General features: G+C 47.8%; 1 protein-coding gene across 1 annotated transcript; it reads left to right on the top strand.

The window, feature by feature from the left end:
- On the top strand, nucleotides 1-24,826 carry etv4 (ETS variant transcription factor 4). The gene is made up of 12 exons (XM_040176022.2): nucleotides 1-340; nucleotides 900-990; nucleotides 1,143-1,190; nucleotides 5,777-5,830; nucleotides 17,468-17,597; nucleotides 17,736-17,918; nucleotides 18,086-18,495; nucleotides 21,241-21,309; nucleotides 21,901-21,948; nucleotides 22,779-22,951; nucleotides 24,045-24,146; nucleotides 24,308-24,826. Exons 1-12 carry the CDS (start codon nucleotides 284-286, stop codon nucleotides 24,533-24,535), a joined length of 1,593 nt encoding a protein of 530 aa, XP_040031956.2. The 5' UTR covers nucleotides 1-283; the 3' UTR covers nucleotides 24,536-24,826.
- The last annotated feature ends 138 nt before the right edge of the window (nucleotides 24,827-24,964 follow it).

The following is a 24,964-nucleotide window of genomic DNA, read 5'->3' as shown; positions in this document are numbered from 1 at the left end:
TATCAAAAGGTGGACGTGACGTGCTGTCTGTCGCGCGCACGCACGCACACACGTAGACAAAAATAAAGGCGGTTTGCAAAGAGGGCTGCAGCCCGCTGGGTAATCACTCGCCATCACTTCCCCTCGGCATTTTTTTTTTGTGAATGGAGCTCATTATGCATGCAGCCTCCACGCAGCTCCATTCACAAGCAGCGCTCTCTCTCTCTCTCTCTCTCTCGCTCTCTCTCTGCAGGCTGCGTGGATCGCACTCAACTCAGCCCAAATGACCGCAAACGGTTAACGGATGGATTATAAGATGGATGGATATTTGGACCAGCAAGTGCCTTACACTTTAGCAAATGTACGTATGGACGAAGTCTTTCTGTTTACGTGAATAATGCGCACGCTGCCGGGCTTTATCTCTCTCTCGCGCGCTCGCTCTCTCTCTCTCTCTCTCTCTCCCTCTCCGTCTCGCGTCTGCACGAGTTTTTTGGCTGAAGCAGTTGTGTACAAAAAAAAAAACAACTAACACACAGAAAGAATATCTGTCCACAAAGTTGCGCTTCGCGGGGGCCGCGTTTAGTGATGTTTTGTCCGCGGGTTTCTTTACGTGAGGTGATTCGGCTGAAGAGCGCGTCAAAGCGTGCCAAAGCGTGCCAAATGGTCACTTTCTTTGGACGCAAACAGCGCGTTGGTCCCCCCCCTTCCCACGACTGAGAAATGTGCAGCTTTCGTAGCTGAAATATAAGCGCTGCCTCGTAGCTCATTGTGAACGATAATTATTAATTACTTCCTCTCTGTTGTTTGGCCAGACGTGTTTCCTTGGCGTCACTTGCGTGCCACTTTTAAACATGTCATTGTGACACTGATGTGCCCTGTTGAGAGTCTCGCTCCTCTGTTAACATGTGTGCGTTTTGCAGAAATCGCATGGAAATGGGCCCCTAAATAGACTGTTGATGGCAGCGAAAAGGAAATACATGGACACAGAATTACCCCCTCAGGAATCTGAAGGTAAAGTACTCGACATCTCTCTTTACGTGACTCATGTTGACATCATGTGAACCCCAGACAGGCATTGAGTCTTGCTTACTGCATTTAAGAGCAATAACAAACTAACTGGTGGCTTGACAATCACTCTCTTGTTTTTTTATCTTTCTGTACAGACCTCTTCCAGGATTTAAGCCAGCTCCAAGAGACATGGCTCACAGAAGGTGAGATTTACCCGCAGGCTGCACTCTTCTCAACTGTGCTTTTCTGTGATGATTCTCTCATTTTTAACCGTCACGCGGGTTTATGATGTGTCCGTCAGTAAAGCTTGGTAAACACAGGGACCTCACATTACCACAGAAAGTACCTTTTCCATTCTATTCAATTCTTTAGGGAAGTTACTAGCATTTCATCAGAGGTTGCTTCAAGGTTTTTCTGTCGGCCCAGAACTGCTCCAACAAAACAAATCTCCATTTAAATGCTTTTCATTGAACTTTGGTGGGAAAAGACGACACTCTCAGCTGCATTTAACCGCCGTTCCAAACGGCATGATGCAACAGACGTGCCCATGAACCATACAACGTGTTAAAAAGACAAAAAAAAAAAGGGCAAGAGAGAACACAGATGGGACATTATTAGCTTTGAGCATATCCTATTTTGGCCATGTGGCGTGCGTGCCTGCCAGTGGCCAAAGCAAGCAAACAAACTATTTGGCTCGTGTCACTCAAAAGCACATAGCGACGAAATGAGGCCCAGCCAGAGACCGTTGTCAGTTAGTAGACTTACTAAGTGCAATGATGATGCGAGCGCTAATAGAGTAATTGTAACGTGTGTCAAGAGGGGGGGAAACAACACGCCGTTGAGTCACTGGGCCTGTTTTTGTTGCGTTTTTAAATGTGCTCGAGGCGGCGAGTACGACTTTAGAACTGCAGCGCGAGGTGTGAACGTAGTGTGTGTCGGTCGCTTTAATGAGGAGGTGTAAAAAAAAAAAGAAATACTCATTTGTCTCAATTAATGTGACTCGTATTAACTTGATGAAACCTGCTTTAAGCCGCTCGCTGTCACTTTGTTGGAGCCGCTTTGCTTAATGATGTTTGTGCAAAGGCAGTTTTAAGCTGTGACTGGGAACCAGTCGCGGCCCAATATGCAACTTGTACAGGTTTGACGCGGAGAGTTGAAGAATGAACATCTATATTAAGAATTTCCAACGACGTAATTTAACTTTATTTCTTATGATGGAAGATGTTCTATGTGAATGCTATGCTGCAAACTGAGTAATGCTTATAACAGTAACTTTTAAAACGAGTTTACAAAGTGCTTCGACAGAGCGAGGGAATATAACAGTAGCAAGAGAAAGGTCAAACTTAAACTCCAATAACAATCCAGTACGGTAGATAATAAAACTAAGCGATGCGATAAGAACTTATGTGTCAATATTCAATATGGTGCTCTATTTTTATGGATAAAGCAGAATTTCGACAGCGATCTCCCTCATTTCTGCGGAGTAATCACCGTCCCAGTGTCGACCCTCATTGCAGCCTTATGAGGAGCATTTAATAAAACCCTTTTTTTTACTGTTCATGTGAAACAATGTGGTCTCCCACGTTGGTTCTCTTGCCTTTTCTCATGCAACGTAAAAAAATAAATAAAAAAAACAACAACCCGCAAGTTCACTTAACACGCAGACAAAGACCAGAGCCCATAAAACTGCAACAATGGGTGACACTTCAAAGTTGGGGCCTTATTTGTATTCACAGGTTTCACTGTAAAGGGCCACCCTGTCTTAAAGGTTCAGGTTTTCTCACCTACCCCACAGTGGTGTATAGTCCTTCTGGATGACTTTGGTTTTGTTTGCCCAGGCTGAGATATCGCCCTCTGAGCTTCATGCTTCGTCCTCGCTACAAGGGAGCCGAGTTTAGTTTGTGGCGCTCAAATCTGAAAAAGAAAAATGTTTTTTTTTTTTCAGAAGCATCTCTGCATCACTGAGGCCTCTTGTGATCAGTTTTTAGTGACTGGTTTTAAATAAAAGAGGAGCGAGTTTGCTGTTCTAAGCGTTTTGTACCTTTTTGAGCAGCACATTTATATTGTTGTTGGCAGCAGAAATCCCAGACGCTGATGTTTAAAAACCTGTGAGAATTAAACCCAAAGTTATTCATATGACTGGGAAAAATGAGAAAGTATGTTTCTGTTTTGGTGATCATACAAATGTGCTGATTGAGTCACAGAGGGGGGAAGAAGAAAGCAGGCCAGAAAGGTGGAAGTGTAACTTTATCAAAGCGTTATTTAAGCCTAAGTACCGGCTTGTTTTCAGCTTCCCCGGGTAAGACCTCTCCTTTCCTGTTGCATTAATTAAAGACCTTATCATGACTGATTGCAGTTGTGAAGGATCCACCAGGACAGTAAAAGCCGAGTAGCTAGAGGGAGTTTTTTTCTCCTTCTTCTTCTTTCCCCCTCTTTTTTTTTTTTTTCTTCTTTTTTTAAGCCAGAGCGGAAACGAGCGAGAGACCGAGCAGTTGAAGTAGTGAATGGCAGGAGTTCAGGAGCTTGTCACATCTTGTCTCATTTTGGGCCTTTAGGTTTATATGACTGAGGCGAGCTGTAGCTCCTCCCAGCATCTCCCACTGAGACACAGAGAGAGAGAGGGGAAAAAAAAAAAAAAGTCATTCAAGGTGCCTGGAAGCATCGGGGAGAACATGCGTCTGCGCTCGTATAAACACACTTTCCTTCTTGTGCTGACTTGCATCTCAAAGCCCCCGACGAGGTGTTCCTGGAACAGGAATCAGACGCGCGTGCGGGCGCTCGTGCACGCCGGGGTTACCATAGCGTCTGAGCACCCCCCCAACCCCCCGTGCTTCTTTTCCCCCTGCCTCTTTATGAGGTCCAGCATGTTCCGCTGTGGACATGTTGAAACCAGTGCGTGTGATTGATTGTTTGGCTCTGCAGAACATCATATTGGCCTCATGCTCCATTTCGCACAGCACGGCTTTATCCCGCCCCCCCTCCCCTCCTGAGGGCGACAGACTGAAAAAGTTAAGAGGGGGGTAATATCATTATGGTATAGTAAGCCACAGGATGCGGCGTTGTATAAGAAATTGTTTTTAATTTATCTGAACATGCGTCAAGACTCCATCATCCGGTTTCCTCTGAGCAGGAAGGACGAGCGTGACGAAAAGAAAGTGGATTTGAATTTCTTATTTCCTCTTTTTGTCCTGTGTTGCTTTCTCTTTCCCCCCCTCGCTTTCTTTGGAGTTTTGGTTTCTGTCTTAACACTGTGTGGAAACCGTCTGGGTCGACTGAGAAAGAGAAGAGGGTCACATTTTAGGTCCTTGACTGAGATTACGTTCACATCCCTCGGTCCAACGCCGTGCATTTGTCTACTTTTCAAGGGGACAAAAATGGCACCTTTACATTATTTAGTGCTGTTTTTCCGGTTCTAATAAGTACCTGCGACATGGTACCACTTTGTTTGGTATCCCATCACGCCCCCGACTTAGTTCATGATATTTAATGATCGCCATCAACTTTTCCCATACCAGTTATTGGCTCGTGCTGTGACGTAAGTGTGAGGCCAGAGCAGTGGAAACACAAAAAAAAAAAAAACTTTGCACTGGAGCGCTGCCGGATTAAAAAAAAAAGAAGGTTGCTAGCCCTGGTTTTACTCAACATCTATTCTGGTTGGCTCATTCAGTCAGAGCGAGGACAAGCACGAAAATGCCATCACGCCCATGGGGTGGCTTGAGTGGGTGAATTTGACCTCCTCACCCCTGAGCAGGGTGTTGGCAGTCAAATGATTTGAGCTGTTTGTGCGACTGAAGTTCTAAAGGGACATTCATGAATGGGGTTTGGATTCCTAAAAAACAAAAAGAGGCCGTACAATAGTGTCTGTCTGGCTGTGCTGCACCTGGCTTGGCATCGCCGACTGCTCCTCTTATGATTTAGATCCTCGACGCGATTCATTATGAAAAGTGTCTCTTTCAAACTGAAATCCCACACGGCCGCGACGGATTATAGATCAGATGGCGATATCACACATTCCACGTCGCTGCATCGACTGGTGTATTTTTAGGAATCATTGTGAGCTTGCTGTAAACGGTCTCCGTTGCGAACAATATGATAAAGGTAGTGTGATCAAATATTAATGTCGCTGCGCGAACTTCAACCTTGACTTTGAATAAAAACATTTTTAAAAAGTTTAATTGTTTTACTGTAACCGTGATGAAATCCAGGCCGAGAGTCCCCGACACTTTGGGACGAGGTGAATCTAAATAGCCGGTCTGTCGCACCGCGTGACAGATTCCCTCACTCGCTCAGCCGGAACGGCCGGTTTTGTCCGTCTGGGATTTCTACAATGGAAAGAAACCAGAAAACCTGATCTGACTAGTTTGTGTTGTTGTCTTGAATAGCGTATTAGTTCATGATTGCATATCAACTTGCCAAAAGTAGCATTGTGTAATACAACAGTCAAAGGGGAAAATGGGATTGTGGAATATAAACGTGCATGTTTATATTCCACATGTTTGATTATTTCTATTTCATGGCATTATTTGTGTTTATTCATCTCACCATCATAAATGGAAAGGAAAGCAGGCCGGCAGGTCAACATCATGCCATCCAGGAGCTCAGTGTTCTTCCGTATTGATGCATTTGATGAGCAAAGCTCTGGCATGCTGCAGAGAACCTGAACGAAGCCCAGCGATGACTAATAAGGCCAAATGAGGGAGGAAAGAAGAGACGGAGAAAGGTCGGATTTTGTCCAAAGTATAATAATACTGTTTAATTTACGGTTCCTCTTTTTCCTCTGCAATTTCAGCTCAAGTTCCTGACAGCGACGAGCAGTTTGTTCCCGATTTCCATTCAGAGAACTGTGAGTACTTTTGATGTCTGTGTCCTCTGCACGTATGTGTCCATGCCAAGAATCTGATTCTTCACCATATAAGGCAGGAAGACCTTTTTCTTTTTAACGATCGTTTATTCAATGCAACATACGTAGCTGCTCACACGGACGCGTCGGCCTCCAACTTCTTTTAGACACGTGCTAAATATTTATTTGCGTGTAATCGACGTATCGGCGCGTCCTTGGATGTGACGACGGAACCAGCGGTCAAATTTGGGCCGTGAAGCCGCCAGAGGCTCAGGACAGTAACTGGCTGATGTTACAGTAATCCCTTTGGCAGACAGCGCTGTGCAGAAACAGAAGGCCTAATGAGCCGGCCCTCGCCGAGGTGGACTGCCAGCGTTACGCGCCGCCGTTGCCCACCCCCCTCCCTATTTGCATGCCTTTGAAAAGCTGAATGGGTACGGCTCAGGAAACAAGTAACAAAAAAAATGAATTGTGGCCCAGGTACAAAGATGGGCCCTTTTGTGCACGTCGGAAGGTGTTAAATGGAAAAGCAAATTCCTTGGCTGCACAACTGAGCGGCTGTTTGAATGGGTTTCCCTTTCTTGTTGTGTGTCCTAAACAATGGCGATTCGGGACCAGGGTGGGAATACGCGTCGCTCTGCAAACGGAAGTATTTTCCATCCGACGCACCGCAGGCGTCTCCATCTCCAGCGATGACACTGAAAGAGAACGTCCAAATCTCACCCCAGAAGTGAAACTTGACAGCTCTCAGTCCCGAACCTCCCTTGATTCAACCGGCTCCGGGTCACAACACGCCCCCCCCCGGTGACCCCGTGCGACGCCACCGCTGTCCGTCGCACACACAATGCCGAGCGGGGAGTGCAGATGAACCCCCGGGGGAGGGGGGGAGAGGGGGTTGTGTCTACTTAACCCCCGGTGACCTGCCGGGGCCAATCAGCTGTCAGGCCTCTGCAAGCGCTTAAGCGGGGTGTGATTTGCGGGGTCACGGGGGGGGGGGGGGGGGGGGCTCCGGGTTTGACGGGCAGCTCACTTAAACGCGACGGAGACACGCCGGCGTTGACAGGCGGCGTCCCTGCTGCTCGCAGCCGATGGCCAGAAGACTCGACTCGGAGCGTCCGTTCAGCTTTCATTCGGGGGGGGGGGGGGGGGAACGAAGCTGACAAACAGCTATGGAAGTGTTCTCTCTTTGTGTTGGTTCCCCCCCTCCCCCATCCTCCCTCCCTCCCTCCCTCCCTCCCTCTGACTCACCTGTTGTTGGAAACTCAGACGCTCATGAAAAAAATAAAAACGAGATACCCGGAATATAATTGTGCCTTTCATTGAAAACGGCGCCCAGGTCACATTAAACATTGTTGTTTACTGAGTCAGGCTGTTACCTGCGAGGGTGCGGTGTTTAGACGGGGGAGGGCGGAGCAGAGACACTGCAGAAGAAAAGAAAAACAACACGGCCACATGTAGGAATGTTAGATTGGGGAATTGGTTGGGGGGGGGGGGGGGGGGGGGGGCAAAGGAGGGATTGTGCAATACCTGCACATCTGGTAAATCTATCTCATCTGGTTCATTCTCCCCCAGTTCACTGCTAACAAGCGTGCTCTGTCTGAGGGAAGGTTATGCAAACATGTGACTTTTATGTACTTGCTGGCGTGTGCGTGTGTCTTAGCGATAATTGAGCCGTAGTTCACTGCAGCCTCAAGAAGGGAGACGTGATTATTCATTTCTTCTGCTCATCTGGAGGAGGTGGGGATTAATGTTTGTGTTTTGGAGCACCTTCAGGCGGGGGGAGGGTGGGTGTGTGCGGGGGGAGGAGGAGGGTTATCCTCGGCCCGACGCGGGGCTGTCGGAGGGATTCCTTTGTCTGTTCCCCGCCCGGTGGGGGGGGGGGGGGCTGAAAACACACGCAGGTGTCAGTCAAATGAATGGTGCGAGCACTTGGTTAGAATAGTTTGAGCATGTCGCTGCTCTATAGTGTGTTTTTAAAACCAACCCCAAAAGGCCGAGAGGCCGTTCCTCTTTGTCCAAGTATGCTGTTTACACTCGGAGCCGCTGGAGTGATGTGACCCATTCATAAATTGTCTTCCCTGTGTGCGTAAGAGGAAGTGTGCCTGCCCCCCCGTGCCCCCCGCTCTCTTGCACTAGTGTGCTGCGCTCTCCTTCGGTCTTCATTCATAAAAAAAGCCCTACAGTACTACAGACCCCCCCCCCCCCTCCCTCCACCTCTGTCTCCCCCTCCTCTCCAAGTGGATACTCCAAACCCCTCCCTCCCTTCCTGTGTCTGTACAAACTAAGTTGAATTCAAAAATCCGGACGCCCCCCCCCCCCCCTTTCCTTTTTCTGTCTCTCTCTCTATACACACACACACACACACACATTGAGTGTTCCAAGATGTGAACTAATCCAGCGTTTTTCGGAGCTGTGTGGGACGATTGTTTAGCTTGGTGCCTTGCAGTAATGATACGTAGGAAGTTGTGACGGTAGGAGGCCGTTACAGTGCCTTTCAGAAAGCAACTTTCAGCAGAATCGAGAGGAAAGAAGCTCAAGTCTCCCGTTTGGAGGTCACATCTCGCTCTTTTATAACATACAATGCAGAGAAATGTGGATCACAAAACACAAAAGTTTGTTTTGTTTTTTTTCTGACCAGAATCCCTGAACGCGAGAGATATTCAGTTCGTCGCGTAAAACAAAACAGCAAACCGTTTACAGCAGTAAAATAAAACCGCGTGCCTGGTTTCTGTGTTGAGAGAGTCAGAGAGTCTGAACCTCTGTTCTGCTTTGTCATGAATTCACAGCCCTGCGCTTGTTTTTTGGGGTTGTTTTTCTGGGATCGGAACCGGCCCAATCAGGCCCTGCTTCAGAGCGTGGGGCGATGGGGGAGTCGAGCCCCTCCCTCTCCAACTCCCTGCCTCCCAGAGAGGGAAACATGCAGCTCTGTGTTCTCCACTTTCCAAAATACAGCTGCTACGCAACAAAGTGCACTAAACAGCCAGGTGCCCCAATGGAGACGTCTGTCTCCCTCTCTGTGTGTCTCTCTTTCCCTGTTCGTCTGTCTCTGTTTGTCGCTCCTTCTTTCTATATGTCTCTCATTCTGTCTTTCTGTCTCTGTCTCGCTCTCCGGGGAGACGTTGATGTTTTTTAGTTTTACTTAAGTGTAAAATGGTTGATTTCTCTTACGTGAACAGACTCAATCTCTTTTGACAGCCTCTCATCCACTTACTCATGCGCACACATAAACACAGTTGGCCTGGTGAACACACACACACACACACACACACACACACACATAAACTTCAGTCCGGCAGTTTTATGAATGGGTCGGTTGTGAAAGACTGGCTGAGGCAGCAGATTGAGTTGAGGGGAGTGAACCTTCATTCATGACATTGGTGGGGGAGGGTTGAGGGTTGAGGGGCACCAACAACACCTAAGAGAGGCGGCGGCCTGTTTTTCAACCTTTATCTCACTGCAAAATGTTTTTTAAGATCTAACCTTTTTTCTTTAAATCTTTAAATACTCCTCTTTCAACCCTTTCTCTTCGGATTGTGGTGAACTGGCTTCCTTTGTCTTTTTCTTGTTGTTGTTGTTGTTGTCGCAGAAAAAAACACAGCCTCAAAAACCCGCATTGAGTTTACCACAGTATTGGGATCTTTTAGTCCATCCAATCAAACAGTGAGTTGGTAAAAGCCGTTTAACAGCTTCAGTGGGGAAGTAAAAGCTCTTCTGCGTGTTGATTCAGAACAGCGGCGTTGAAGCCGGGGGGGGATTTGAGCTAAGCAGCGCAGTGTCAGCGCCATAGCTTTGTGAATGGATGGCAGTGTGTGTTTTTACTACAGGAGAGCGACGTGTGTGTGTGTGTGTGTGTGTGTGTGTGTGTGTGTGTGTGTGTGTGTGTGTGTGTGTGTGTGTGTGTGTGTGTGTGTGTGTGTGTGTGTGTGTGTGTGTGTGTGTGTGTGTGTGTGTGTGTGTGTGTGTGTGTGCGCGCGCACGCTGCCCTCTGCAGCTGGAGGTGTTTTCTCTTCCAAAGACCAAAAAGAGCCACGGATGCTGCAAAGCAGTCGGGGCGCGGCCCTGAAAACCGAGTTGAACTTGACGCGGGTGTTGATAGGAAGACAGCGGTGTGAAGTATGGACACGTTTGTCCTGGTCGTTCTTTAGATGTCTGTAGTTTTGCTGCCAGTGTTCTCTGCCGATTTAAACCTTTTGTCGTAATTTAACTTTTCCGAGCCATCGGCAAAGGCGGGGCCGTCTGAATGCGTGTCCTCTCATCCCCCATTTGAACGATTGTGTACTTCTTGTTTCTATGGCAACGGCCTTTCCACCCGTTAGCGGTTCACTTTAACGATTAAAGTGTCTTCATAATAACATTGTGGCCAAAACAATGAAAATAACATCCAAGTCCCAAATGGAAGTGATCATTTTTAAGAGTTGCGTTTGCTCTCCTTTCTTGGACAGCTGTGCTATTAGTTTTCCACTTTCCGACGCTTGACAATCAGACACACACATGCAGACACACACATGCAGACACACAGTGCATGTGGGTGGAGGAGGGGAACCTCATGGTGACCTGCTGACACAGACCGGTAGGTGTGTAGAGCGAGCCGAGAGACGGCGTACGGCCGCATTGATCCCTCGTTGATCCCGGAGAGGAGCGAGAGGGAGGAGGCAGGGGGAGGGGGGGAGGTTATGATGATGGAGATAAAGCGCAGATAAATCAGCATGAAGGCAGAGAGGGGCGAGAGCGGGTCAAACGGGCCGTCAAGAATGGCGGTCGAGATCCTGATCAAGAAACGGAGGGAGGGTGAAAGGAGGGTGATGTGGGAGGAAGGGGAGGATATTGATTCTGCGCCGATAATTTCAAGGTGTGTGTGTGTGTGTGTGTGTGTGTGTGTGTGTGTGTGTGTGTGTGTGTGTGTGTGTGTGTGTTGTTTTTTTTATCTCCTTTTGATAAGACAGATTCCGCCTTGATACGCCTGCTGGAAACACATGTACACTCATTCATCGCCACAAAGGAGAAATGAACAAATAAAACACTGTGCGCGCACACACACCCCTGCCACGTCCACAATACCCTGGTGGGCGGTGGGAGCTCATTATATCATTGCAGTAACAGTGGGGGGGGGGATCGATCGCCACATTAAGAGGGGACAGCTATATTGGGGGCTGAGGGATCGAGCGAGAGGAGTCAATATTGAGCCAGATTAATTACATCCACCCCTCGCCTGTGACGGGGTGTCTCTCTCGCCTCACATGTCCCGGGACGGGGATGTATTGTACCGGATCCGCTAAACGCCAATGGAGCAGGGAGATTTATGACTGGTCAATGGCCATTTATGAAACGCCAACGCGGCACAATTTGAAAGGGAAGAGGGCAGCAGGGATAACGTGAGATGTCAGGACAATCCCTTAATGCTACCAAGACCACATAAATGTAAAGTTTATTATTAGCATTGTGTTTTTGTCTTTTAACAATATTATGGTAGAACTTATTCAGAGCACTATTTATAACCAGAAGATCCCCATCGCCACCTCAGATAAATAATGCAATCAACTTCCAGTTGACTGAAAGGAAGTGAAACCTTGATGTTTGCAGAAAAATGTCGTGCCACTGACTTTCCCACGATGGGTGTCATGCAGGTCTGCATCCTGTTAGCCAACAAAGTCATGCACCCCCAAACGTTTAACAGATTGTGTGTTTTTTTTAAATATCTATATCTCATATATATCCCCTTTATGAGAAATAAAACTATATATATAATTTATCTGACAACCATTTTTTAAATATTGGAGGAGCCTGAGCCATTATCAGATGGGAGAGGACGACCTGTAAATCAGATACACTAATGGATCCAGCGCACTGGGCTCCCTGAGCAGCACATACTGAAGCCACTCTTGGCCCTGTTGGCTCTTATAGAGATGAAGGAGCGTTTGTCAGTGCCGGCCAGGTCGCTTCTCTCTCTCTTACATCTGTGTCTTCCTGGTTTTGCAGTGACCTAAGAAGCACACGCACACACATGTCCAGCACGTGTTTCCCTGCATCAGTGGAATGAGTGGATACACTCTGCAGTCAAAAAGTCTGGTTCATATTGTATTGGCTTCCTCTCTTCACCCCCACCCCCCTCCCCCCGCTCTCTGTTCCTTCTCTGTCTGAGCTCTTCCACTGAGCTGTAACCCACAAAGCCAAAACACATTCATACATATTCTATCAAAAAAGAGCAAAGACCTGCATCTGGCACTTGTTTTACCTTATGAAACATTATGCCAAAGAAATGGTATCAATTTTTTTTTTCTTTCAAATTGATGTAGTTCTTTTTGGTATTACTGAAGCAAAGACGAAGACAAGTTACTGTAACCATAGAAACGGAAGTTCTATGGTGTCCTGTCCCGTGTAACTAGTTGGCTGTATTTCTATACTAAGGTGTCAACAGATACTACTTTCACTATTTAATAGTGTGATATTTTCATATTTGATTAAAGACGTCTAGCCATCGACGAGTTAATTCAAGCTGCCCTCTTCGGTTTAATGAAGTTAGGGATTGATTTTAGATGGAGGTTCATTTCCAATGATGCCAGCAGACTGTTTTTCTTGAGACCTCTTTGGAAACAATTAACGGCCAGCGGTCGTAGGAGTCTGGTGGGGTAAAGTCACACCTACAGGCAACAAACCAAAAGTGAGTTGTTTTTTTTTGATGTTGTGGAACTGATTTAATTAAAATATTATATATAATTAATATTATTGTGAAATAATGTTAAGTTCAGTGTAAGAATATATTGGCTGGAGATAAAACCGTAATGCGCAAAGCCAAAGCAGGTTCTACTGCTGAGATTTGATTGGCTATTAGCCATGTTGGGACTTCCACCTTCATGGTGACCAGTTATCTTGATGGATTATCTTTTAGTACGCAAGTAAGTCTGTTTGAAGACAAACTTCATATTAAACACTTAACGTATATTTTTTTTAAAACAGACCTCAAGGTAGAACAACTTGTATCACGTTCGCTGCTGACGTATATAGTTAGCTAGCTAGCTAGCTAGCTAGATAACGTTAGCGCGGTATAGCTTAGCATTTTGTCACACTTTTTTTTGTTTTGTTAAATGCAATTTCAAAAGGCTGCGGTGGAATTCTTTTTACTTTTGTTTTGTGTCGGTTACGTCACTTTTGAATCACACAGCCACGTACTGTTACACATTTCTATTATTTTATTTCTTTGTAATGTGTGTCACTGATTTTGGGCTAACGTCATCAGTTTAAAGTAGAATGAAATAATCACTTTCTAGGTTTGCCAGACTGAAAACCTTTTTTCTGTTCTTGAGAAGTAACGTAAATAATTAGTCGTGCTCTCTTGATTCAAGCTCAGGAAATCTGACGCATTATCAGCTTTTAATTCAAGCATTTAATGTCCATTAAGAACAAAACCCTGTAATTAAACCTAAACTTGGAAAGTGCATGTAAGCTCTGTGGCTCAACGTTTACCATGAAAGCAGTTAACTGATGTTTTGACTGTCAAATCCAACCGACGCCGCTGCGTTTGCGCTTCCCTCTCGCCACAATGCCGCCACAAGCAACTAATGTCATTTACGAGCCACGCGTGGATCAATACCTTCCTTTTCAAAACCGTCGTGGCATAATCGGCCTGCTTGTTTTTATTGATCCGAGGCCACATGAGGGATCAATCTGCAGGGGTAGTGGAACCAGGTGCAGCCTGTCGCAGGCCTTCAGTGTGCGAGCATGTTGAGGCCTCGCTCCGTTTTTTTTCACCGCACATGCACTACGCGTACGAGAGGTGAACCAGACCTCCAGATCACCCCGACAGGGTTCCTGTAACAGGGCCGCTTGAATCGTGTGATTGGACCCATTAAGTGAGTATTTACGTCACGCTCCACCATTTTTTTCGGTTTAGTTTAGTAAAAGAATCCAGTCACCCCGTTTGACACTGGGGCTGATGTCCAATGAGTTATTGTGAGCGAGGCTGTCGTGTGCTGCAGACTTCCAGAGGCTTAAGACTTGGCCATGTCGCACATAAACATCCAGTGTAAGACTTTCCAGATCCGCTGCCGTCTTCAGGTTGGATTTCTCTACACAAGTGCCTTTAATGGTAGGAAATGCACTCGGATGGGGGAGTTCATAGTGAGGTCTCGTCAAACCGCTGGAAACGGCTCACTCACAAGTGATTCTGAAGTGTTTTGGTTGCTATGCTTAAGGGTTTAATCCCAAACGTGTCTCTTTCAATACACATCTGGCTTCTTACTAAAAAAGCGTCAACATCTGAAATTCTGAAAGTATATCAATCCAACGTTTTATACATTAACCTTTATTGCATCGCCGCCACCATCTGTGTGCAAACCAAACCCCCGTTGACGAGTTGTTCTAGTGGACCGCTCTGTCCGCACCATTTGTGTTTTTTACAAATCCCACAGGAATCCCATAGTGTTTCCTGACATGTTCACACTACCGCCGTACGGCTCAGCTGAGGGGCCCATTATGTGTGGGTGTGTGTGTGTGTGTGGGGGGGGGGGGGGGGGTGGTGGGGGTGCCATCCCTGCTCCTGCGATGTGTTTGTGGTGAGTGTCTGTTGAATGGGACCCTCCCCTCCTCCCCCCCATGTAATGATCCCTCTACTTCCTAAAGCACTCAACCATGACCATCACCTTTCACCCTGCATCCTCCCCCTCTAGGAACCAACATTTACATATGTTAAAGTCCACCTCCACCCTGCCTTCAGCTGGGGGGGGGGGGGGTCCATCTCTGTGCCCAGCGCTCTTAATAGGGAGAGAGTGGGAGACGGCAAAGAATACCTCGGTTTAAGGCTGGAGGAGATAAGGGAGCGAAGGTTGTAGGGAGGAAGAGGCCTTTGGCCTTGTAAGCTTGCTGGGAATCTTTCGCCCTCGGCCCAGAGCTCCAGGAGGGAGCGTGCGTGTCCAACCACACGCTTCGATGCTCGCGTGCTCTTCAGTGTCCACCCCTCTGCCTTATCTCAAACGTGTTTTAAAAGGCATCGGCTGTTGTGTACAGGATCTGTCTTTTCACTTCCAAACAGCTTCCAGCTTCCTCGCCCTGTTCTTGAATTCGTGAACTGACTCCGTTCTTTTCGCTCTGTTCTGAAGTTCACGAACCCGTTTTGTAGAAAAGAAACTGAAATATGAGGATCGCCGTGAAAGGGTGATGTAACATTTCACGAAGCAGTTAAGATGGTCTTATTGTCCCGAATGAAGGCAGGAAGCGGCGGGGAAGTAAATAACATAACTCTCCCTGGATCCGTTTACAACACTGCCTCCACCGTATAAACTTTAGCAGCAAATTTGACATCATTTGGGAACGTTAGATTAGCTGCAAAGAGTTCGTAGAAGTTGGTGGAGACCAGAGTTCAGGTGAACGTGGTTCGTATTATCGCCGTTTGTTGCTTCTGTCACTGACGCTGTACTTTTTTGTACATTTCCAACGTGCCTCTTGCATTTCTGTAGACGCTCGTCATCTAAATACCAAAGTGTATGTTCAGTTTTAGTAATTTCTTCCCCCGAATCGGAACATCAACCGTCTATCTAATTAGAAACGCGAGCGATGCAACACACAACAATCAAACACGCTGCCCCAAGCTCATTTACCAGATTAATTCATTAAAAGTCTCACACACACACACACACACACACACACACAGCACCGTTCCCAGGCAGGATCTTTTTGAAATGGAACATCCTCATAAACCGAGAGCCACATCAAGGGAAATATTCCTGCCAATCGCATTAGCGGCTCCACTCGGCTGCACCGTGAGTGTTCACTCTCCGAGGATTGTTTGCAGTTCATGACCATGGAAGAGAGAAGGAGGGAGGTTGAGGGGTGAGGGGGGGGCGCATGCAGTGGCAATAGACAAACACACTAGTATTATTAGAGCGCCAGTCATGTGCCACCCTCTGTGCACGAGCAGACGCGCTGTCGGAGACTTAAAGGAGGCTGGAATCCCATCGCGTCTGTCTGGGAAATCTGGGTAAATGCTCTTTAATCCCGTTGATCCTCCACTAAAGCCAACACTTCCTCACCTGCGCGCCTGCCATGGGAGAGTGAGTACAGACCCGAAATGGGGGCGGCGAGGATGATATGATGACGGATGACTGTTGCACTCAGTTTTATCGTTGTATTCATTCTCCAAGTGGAGGACGGATGAGAATCCAATGGTGAAATAAACATCTGAATGGTGAGGAGGAGCTTTTTTTTTTTTTTTGAGCGCACCGGATTGTTTAGGTGAGAAAAGGAGAAAAAAAAGGGAACCCACCTAAGCTCTTCTATATCCTGGTCATCGCTGCTGCGTTTTTTTCCCCTTTCCAATGATTTGAGTAATCGTTGTTGAACTTATTAGTTTGCATTAAATCAAACCTGTTTAAATCTGTTTTTTATTCTAGTTTTTAACAATGAATTACAACCAACATCCTCAATTTTGAGGGAAAATCCTGAGTGACGGCAGATCCTCAAGGCAGTTTGTCTTAATTCGCCTTCTTACTTTTTTTGACGCCCTTTGTCCTTTTGTTGTCTTCTTCACTGTCTGTCTCCCGTCTTGGTGAAGCAGTTCTCTCCGGCCTTATTCAGGCAGCCGAACCGTTTTCCCCCCCCTCCTTTTTAGTTTTTTGTGAATGGACGTCGGTATGTAATGACCTTTCAGCTTTCGGTGTGGCCTGCTCAGTCAGTCACACACACACCCACTCCACACACACACAAATAAACACTCAAGCGCACACACGCTCACATTCACCACGGATTCAGACACGCAGAGATTTTTTTTTAATACGCACGCTCGTGCACGCACATAAATACAGGCCTCCCTCAGCTGGAAGTGCACAGCTGCTGCTGTTTACCCTGTCGGGACCAGAAAAACATCCTGTACAGTTCTCCGGGTGAAAACCTCCCCTCACATAATAAACACAAGCCCTCTGCACAGTTTGAAGCTCCACTTTGGGTGGTTTTTGTGGCCATCAGGGCAAAGGTCCCCTCCAGCAGTTCATCTTGATGGACAGCTCCGTGTGCTGGAGATGGAATGGATGCCTGTTGGGGCGGGCGGGGGGGGGGGGGGGGGGGGTGAAATGGCAGAAATGCTGCCCAGTGTTTTGGGTCTTTTGAGGATAAACGTCGCGTCGTCTCGATGCCGTCTCAATCCTGAGGCAAAAGCAAAGCACACAGGGGGGGAGGGGGGGGTGGCTAACATCTGGATACCAATAGGAAAGAATGCGGCGACTTAATCGGTGCGCATGCGGCTCTGGCAGAGGCGTCACATTGGACTTCATCAGTCCACAGACGCCTCTCCGCCCCGTGGACCTGTTTACCTTTTACGCCCCACTTTGAAACGAGGAAGTTATGGCTGCTGTTGTGTCTGGGAGAAAAGGGGGCGAGGACCTTTTTATGTTTTCAAATGACTGCTGGAATGCTGTGTTTGTGCGTGCGTGCGGCGGCCAAACAGTCACTCACTTAAGCATTTCGCCCGGCACGTAAAAAAGATTCGTGTGCAAACAGAAGTATTTGCTTTTGTGTTGGAGCTTAACGAGCGTAGTATCGGGGCAGGGCTGAATGGGAAAAGAATATGCAAAGCCCTGTGTGTGTGTGTGTGTGTGTGTGTGTGTGTGTGCGTTCCAACCGTTATGTCTGTTCTCTCCTTATTGTCTCTTGTAGCGGTGGCATTTCACAGCCCTCCGGTCACCATCAAGAAGGAACCGCAGAGCCCGGGCTCCGACCCCAGCCAGTCCTGTAGCCACAAGCAGAGCTTCAGCTACCCGGGCGGAGAGCAGTGCCTTTATGCCAGGTAGCGCCACGTTCTGCCAATGAAGTGAAGAAGATTGTCCGTTAATTTAATTTTGGGCCCGAATGCAAAAGCGATTGGTTGTCTCTCTGCACAATAAGCATGAACGCGTGAACTCACCAGTGTCTCTGTGTCCTCCAGTGCCTATGAGCAGAAAAGGGCCGCAGGAGGAGCCAAGAGCTCCTGCCCTGGGACCCCCATGTCTCCCATGCAGCAGCATTACTCCCCGAAACCTGCCACGGCCGGACGGCCCGATGCCGGCTACATGAACCCCGCTGCCGCCTCCCAGCCGTTGCCCAGCAACAGTTACCCCATCAACGCCAGGTGAAGCAGCACTGTGATTGACATTTTGAGACACACTTGAGTTAAAAGTGATGGGAAATATCATGCTTGGAATATATAGTAAATTGTGTTTATGTAATACAGAATATATACTTGTTATATAATGAAGAGAGAAAACCCATCCTGAGCTGCTGTGTCTCATTTCTCAGCTCCAGGTACCAGGGCCCCTCAGGAGACCCCATGTGTCCCCAGTTCCCACCACCAGGCCCGGCCTTTCAACGCATGCCGTCTGCCCCAGCGGGTCATGGGGGCAGCGGAGCTGGTGGAGGTCCGGGTGGCGGGGGCGGAGGCGGAGGAGGAGGTGGTTATCACCGGCAGCACTCCGACCCCTGCATGCCTTACCTGCAGCACAGCTTTAAGCAAGAATACCTGGACCCGTTGTATGAGCGGGCGGCCCACATGGCGGGGCCTGGGCACAGGGGCGGACCGGGACACGGACCACACCCCCACCAACACCCGCACCAACACCCCCACCCACACTCGCACCCTAACCCACACAGGTTCCCCCCAGCCCACGTGATGGTGAAGCAGGAGCCCACAGACTACACCTACGAACCTGGTGAGTCACTGCAGTGTGTTTAATGCACCGCAACACAAACCACATTCATGTTTCTAATCAAGTGATCCAGGTTTGAGTCTATGAAATATCAGAAGTGTAAATGGTCGTCACGTACAAGGTTGAAATATCTTTTGTCCAAGCAACAGAAAGACTTTTCTAAAAATAATATGCAGCATATTCTGCCATTGATAGGAAAGAATCAGCCAATGTTTATTAAATTAGTAGCTTATCGTATTCTGTGGAGGGAGAGATGGATTTATCCACGGGTTGTTTCAGTGATATTCAGGAGTATCCCATAATCTTTCGAGGGGTTACTGAAGGTTTCTCACTGTGTTTTGGATTGTAGAGAGACAGAACAAAATGGACGGATACGTTTCATATGTGTCAACATGTGTAGCTTGAATCCTAACAATGGTGGAAATGATTTATAAGGAGTCTTTGAGATTTGAGTCTGTTTGAAGGCAAAACCCTCCCCTGTGTACAAAGGCAACTCCAGAACAAAATGTCCAAAAGGCAAACAAACTTTTTCACTGTATCTAAACCCTCCCCGCCTCCAAAACTCCTCCTTTCAACTCTGACACTATGCAAAGGAAAAGAAAAATATTTTTCTCTCCTGCAGCTCCACTCCTCCCTTCTTCCTTTCCCCCTTCCCTCCCTCCGAGGGAGAGTCAGAAGAATTTCATTGAGAAAATGGAGGGCACTGGAAAGACTAGAGTCCCTGGTGGAGCGCTGCGGGGTCTCGGGTTGCACCAGCGGCTTCCTTTTTCTGCAGGCAGATGAACTCATAATGGAAAAATGAGCGTGGCCGCAGTAACCCGAACCTCTAACTGGCCGGGCTTTGGGAGAGCGGGTGAGGGGAGGCTGCGGCGGCGGGGGAGGGAGGTGACGGGTGGAGCGGCCGGCGCAGGCGCTTTGGACAAGGAGCCGAACCACTGGAGAGCACCGAGACTCCTCTTCTGGCCTCTGTGAATTGCAAACGACAAGGGGGAGAAATGTAACACTCGCCACACACTCGTGTCCTCGTTCACCTGCATCAGCGCTGCCACACGACCCAGAAGCTATTGTTGAGATTCCCACAAGTCCCACGTGCACGGTTGTGGCGCCTTGCATGCGTGCATAATAAAAACCTGAAGAAAAGCGACCTAATTCTTTTTTGATAGTGACTGACAAGGAATCAAACAGCCCTGAGAAAAGAGAGGAAAAAGCACAAAAGGATGTTGTTCTGTGGATAACTGCCGGGTGGAGGAGAAAGTAACATTAGGTGGAGTTTCCTCAGAAGTGGTTCAGATAAGAGTTTGAGCGACAGCGGAGGCCGGTCACACGTAAACGATCCGAGTTGATCACGTGTTTTGTAGACTGCTGTGCAACACGCCGCACTATTAATGAGATGACGGAGCCTTGAAGCTGCAGATAATGTTGAACGTGTCCGACCACCAGATCTGTGAATACGCGAGCCAAGAAGGAGGCCAATATTAAAGTGGCCATTTGTTCGAGGTAGTCTTTAAAAGGGGAAATAATCAACATTCAAATGAAGTTATGTAAATCTAATTAGCAGTGTGGATAAAGACCCTCTTGTTTAATTAAGGCAGTTAATGAGAGGTTTGTTTTTATAAAGCTTTTGAATGGATGTTTCCAGCCAACAAAACACTCAATCGGTTCATAGAAACAAATTGTCTTAAATGATGGATTATTTCCTGCCAATTTATAATGTAATTTTGTTCATTTAATATAAAAAAAAGAACTGTCCCATGACCTCAGGTCATTAGCATGTACTGGGAAAACGGTACTTGAGCGCACAAAAGAGGTGGAATGACATAAACGGCGTGCAAAGACAACGCCAGTGTATTCTTCTAATGTGATGAGAGCCACAAGTCCTCCGCCCCACTCTAGAAAGCTGCAGCCCGAGACTCGTTTCACACACAAATTGGGATTATTTCGCTTAATCGCTGCTTTTGTGTTGCGTGACTGACACAAAATGGTGATGCCAATTAGTGCACAATTAACCCTGCCGCTCTCCCACCCAATACACCACCGAGTGGGACGTATTATTTACAGAATGATGGAGTGCTGCCGCTCCAGAGGGGAGGGTTTGATTTTGCCCCCCCCCCCCATCTTATCACGGTCACAGCGCTGCAGCTGCATTCCCCGAGAGTGAGTCACGGCTGGAGCCGGAGGCAAAGGGCTCCACCTTTTTTCTTTTTCTTTTTTTATGCTCTCTCCCGTCTCGTTCATGCAGTTGACAGAAAGGGACAAAGGTACATAGAAGAATTTGTTACACCTTTTTTTTCATTTTTCAGACGGATACAAAAGAGACAAAAGGTGAGCAGTGCAGGAACCACCAAAAAGAACTTGGCTCATGATGTAAATGCGTGCTTTGACTTGCAGGGGGTGCAGCTTAAAGGTTTATGAGGAGGGACATCGGATCTATTTTGGTGAATGCACCTATTGGAGTCAGTCAATAGTCCCGGCTGTATACTGTAGCACCGCTTGCTCGTGGCCTAAAAATACCCCCCGAGAGTAAAAGTGATCTGATGAATGCAGTTTGTCCTTGCAATGCTCAAAGGTGACCACGCAAAATATTCTTTTTATGCCCCCACCATCTCAAGCTCAGATTGGGCTTCAAATCGGCTCCGGGTGAAATGTGAGGGTGGATCGATAAATGGACGGACGTCCGTCCCGTCACCGCTTTCCGCCATGAAACGGACTAATAAACCAAATCTTTAAGCCATTTGTGTTCTGTTGCAGATGTGCCTGGATGTCCCTCTATGTACCAGCACAGTGAGGCCTACGCAAACCCGCAGCACAGCAACGAAGGTAACACAACGGTTACACAACAAACATTCATTTCATCCCCTTCCAGAGGCCTCGGCCAGTGTTGTTGTTTTTCAGTCGAAGGATGTCAGTATTCTAATTGCACGTTCTGCCCTGCAGTGCTTTATCTTCATCGAGGCGCCGCTGGTTAGAGCGCTGCGGTCATTGGCCAACCAGCGCAGTCTCCCGTGTTTCTACTGGCTAACCAGTGGCGTGTCCGTGTTTCCGTTGGCAGAGGCTCCGGCCTCACCGATACCTCAAGAATCGCTGAATAAACATAAAACCGCTCTTTATTCTCATTGTTAAACCATTTTGTGTTATTCCAATTCTTATTCAGCAACAGACCTGGAACGACTCCTCAAAGCGTTACAATAAGTTCACTGTTTTTTTTAATGGGATCCAAACACTCTGTTTATGTTTCCATTATAAAATCCTCTCCCTTTGGTAGAAGCAGAGTTTTCACTTATTGGCTCAACGTTATTCATGCGTGAATAAGATCCTTGTATCTTTGGCTGCGATCCCGAACGAACAACCCAGTCGTGCGAAGGTCGAGGCCCCTCGAGCTCTAACACAATTCTCCCTTTTGTCTCCCAGGCTATCTGTTTGAAAGTGACTCCCGTGTGGTTCCAGAGAAGTTTGAAGGTGAGCCAGCTGCCCCCCATAACTGCCCCCCCCCCCACTCTCCATTCTCTCTCACACACACACACACACACACTTCCATTTGCCCCCTACTTGCTGAGGTGTTGCCTGGAAGTCGGCGGCAGGTATCGGGGAGAGAAGCTCCACGTGCGTCGGCCTTCGTGTACTCGAGGGGTTGGAGGGCGCTTTGGTTTCCCGCAGCGGGGGGAGGGGGGCGATGGGGGGGGGAGACGTGGGTGATTGACGCCGAAGCAGATTGAGTGGACGGCCTGGGGGTGTCGGCACTGGTTGAAGCAGTGAAGTGTGCGACACGACAACAGCAGCAGTAACTTAGATGAGCTTCTCGTGTTCTGTCACTTGTGTACGACGTATCGGGTAAACGGGTCAACAACCAGCGACTGATCAGGCTCCATTTACCTGCGTATTGTTTAACCCGCTGTTGGCCATTATTTGTTTATTTTCATCACAAGTAAAGTGCATCTTCTACTGGCTTTTCACATTTCTATTTTTGTTTTTTGTTTTATTTCTTTCCCCGTTTCCGCCCCGCTGCCCTTTTTTTAGCGGGCAATCCGATAAGCCGTAGTTAAGCATTTGATTCGGGTTACGTCAGTGTGCAAACATGGAACATCAAGATTAGAAGGACTAATGATGAAATGGCCCCAATACAATTCAGAGACGTCTTCCAGCTGTTTGTACACGTGGAACCAGAATCATTGTGGGCCCTTACTTGATGATGCAGTGAAAAGTATCAGAACAATTTGGTTGCGTGTAAAGTGAAAGATTCATTGATTTTTGTTGACGTTTGACCTTTTGACCCCCCTCTCTCTCTGCAGGTGAGGTGAAGCAGGAGGGCGGTGGCGTTTTCCGCGAGGGCGCACCTTACCAGCGCCGAGGCTCTTTGCAGCTGTGGCAGTTCCTGGTGGCCCTGCTGGACGACCCGGGCAACGCCCACTTCATCGCCTGGACTGGCCGCGGGATGGAGTTCAAGCTCATCGAGCCCGAGGAGGTTTGTCTCCAACTCTTTTTCGTTCAGATGGCACAAATCAGAAAATGTGTGTGACGACTGCTCTCAGCTTGAGTGTTTCTGTTCCATCAGCACGGTTTTGTTTTTCCATAACTACAAACACGGGAGACGTGTTGACGGAAATCACAATGTTCCTTCGACTGAATTCCTGTTAGCGGAGCTTTTTTTGAGGCGATACCGCGATCGGAGGTGGATTCTTATCCGTCTGCCATTAGTCCCCCATTCATTATTCAACACATTAATTGCCAGATTGATGAATGAAGGACGATCGCGATCACCCAACACCCTCACTGTGCCTCTCACCGTTCTGGTTTTGGGGCGAATCCGAGCGTGTGCATCTGGGTGGGGCCTCGCAGGGGGACGGGGGGCTTCTACTGTGTTGTCCATTATCTTCTCACTGTACATTAAAAATGAATGGGTTAAGGGTTTTACAAGAGCTATTAGGAGCTGAGAGCACACTTAGAGATCAAACGGGGCTGCTGGCTGGACGGCCGCTGTGGGAGACACCCGGTCTCTCCCTGAGTCATGAATCCAGCCCCCCGTTGCACTTTCTTCCTCTATCACAGATGTTTGTCAACATTAAGCTCACTTACTGCTGTGAAATGATTTGACTCAATTCTCATCAGAACTAGAGGTCCCTCGTCAGCTGAGGGTTCAGTTTGGGGCTGCCAGAGTGTTTCATTGACAACCAGCCATGACTCGTTTTTTTCACTGTGAACACTGTGGGACTCTGGGTGCATTCAAGTGGTAATGGCTACATAAAAAGGAAGTGAATCCACATGTGGGGACTCGCCCTGGTCTGGGCATGTTGACGCTGTCTAGTTAAACGGCGGAGAAGACTTTCTTTGTCTCAGAGGGGCCCTGGTGGTCACAGAACGAAAATGCACACAACTGTCTGATCTATGATTTGGGGAACAAACGGATTATTTTTGCATGGATGTGTCATTAAGAGGGCTTCGATCTTAATCCCCGCAGAAGAAAGCCAATAACCGCTGTCAGTTAAATGAACCTCAGCGGAGCTGAACTAAGCCAGAAGGGTAACCCCAGCCATTTCCTCCCTCCCTCCCCCCCCCAGGTTGCCAGGCTGTGGGGCATGCAGAAGAACCGTCCAGCCATGAACTACGACAAGCTGAGTCGCTCTCTGCGCTATTACTACGAGAAGGGAATCATGCAGAAGGTAAAACACACACTTCTTTTCTAATCTATCCTTATTTTGATGTTTTAATGCGCCGTTAAAAGATCATTTTGATTATGAGGGAAGGCTATTTCTGTTAAATGAAACATTACATTAGATAAAAGAATCCTCCGTGACTCGAGCCGTTGCATCTCCCTCCCCAGGTGGCAGGGGAGCGCTACGTTTACAAGTTTGTGTGTGAGCCCGAGGCCCTCATCTCGCTGGCCTTTCCCGACAATCAGCGGCCCAGCCTGAAGGCCGAGTTTGAGCGCTACGTCAACGAGGAGGACACGGTGCCCCTGTCCCACCTGGACGAGGGAGGGCCCTATGCAACGGAACAAGCCCCCCAAAACATGGGCCCTCAGGCCTACTCCAAAGGCTACATGTACTAAATGCCAGCCACCCCCCCCCCCCCCCAACTTCTCCTCCCCTTTCTCCCCACCCACAGACATCTTGTTGTACTGACCCAGCATCATACACACCCTGAAATCCCATGCACCTCTTGCACCCCCCCCCATCCACTTGTATATAAGGCTGTGGCGTTTTGGTTTTAAATTAATCTCATTAGGGATTTCTTTTTTTTATGTTCAAGAGCTGCATTCTTCTCCCATCTGAGGCCTCTTCGCTCCATCAACGTGACTGTGGTTGGAGAGATTGCGTAATAAATACCTGTAATACCCAAATCGAAGTTGAGACTATTCATTCCTGTATTGCTATAAAATTCCTATTTACATATTATAGTAAATAAAAAGGTCTGTAAATCAAATAAATGTTTCTGATGAGCCTCATAGGGAGTTGTGCAGTCAGAAAAGTACGTGAGG

The sequence above is a fragment of the Gasterosteus aculeatus genome, chromosome 5, assembly GCF_964276395.1.
Source record: "Gasterosteus aculeatus chromosome 5, fGasAcu3.hap1.1, whole genome shotgun sequence".
Taxonomy (NCBI): Eukaryota; Metazoa; Chordata; class Actinopteri; order Perciformes; family Gasterosteidae; genus Gasterosteus; species Gasterosteus aculeatus.
Note: the sequence above shows the minus strand (reverse complement) of the source record. Positions and strands in the feature narration are given on the sequence as shown.

What these genes read in the sequence shown, in the direction of transcription:
- etv4 (XM_040176022.2), top strand. Translation starts at nt 284, where the DNA reads ATGGATTATAAGATGGATGGATATTTGGACCAGCAAGTGCCTTACACT. An exon ending in GGTTCCAGAGAAGTTTGAAG is followed by an intron (nt 21,949 to 22,778) that starts GTGAGCCAGCTG and finishes CTCTCTCTGCAG; the next exon opens with GTGAGGTGAAGCAGGAGGGC. An exon ending in AGAAGGGAATCATGCAGAAG is followed by an intron (nt 24,147 to 24,307) that starts GTAAAACACACA and finishes CTCCCTCCCCAG; the next exon opens with GTGGCAGGGGAGCGCTACGT.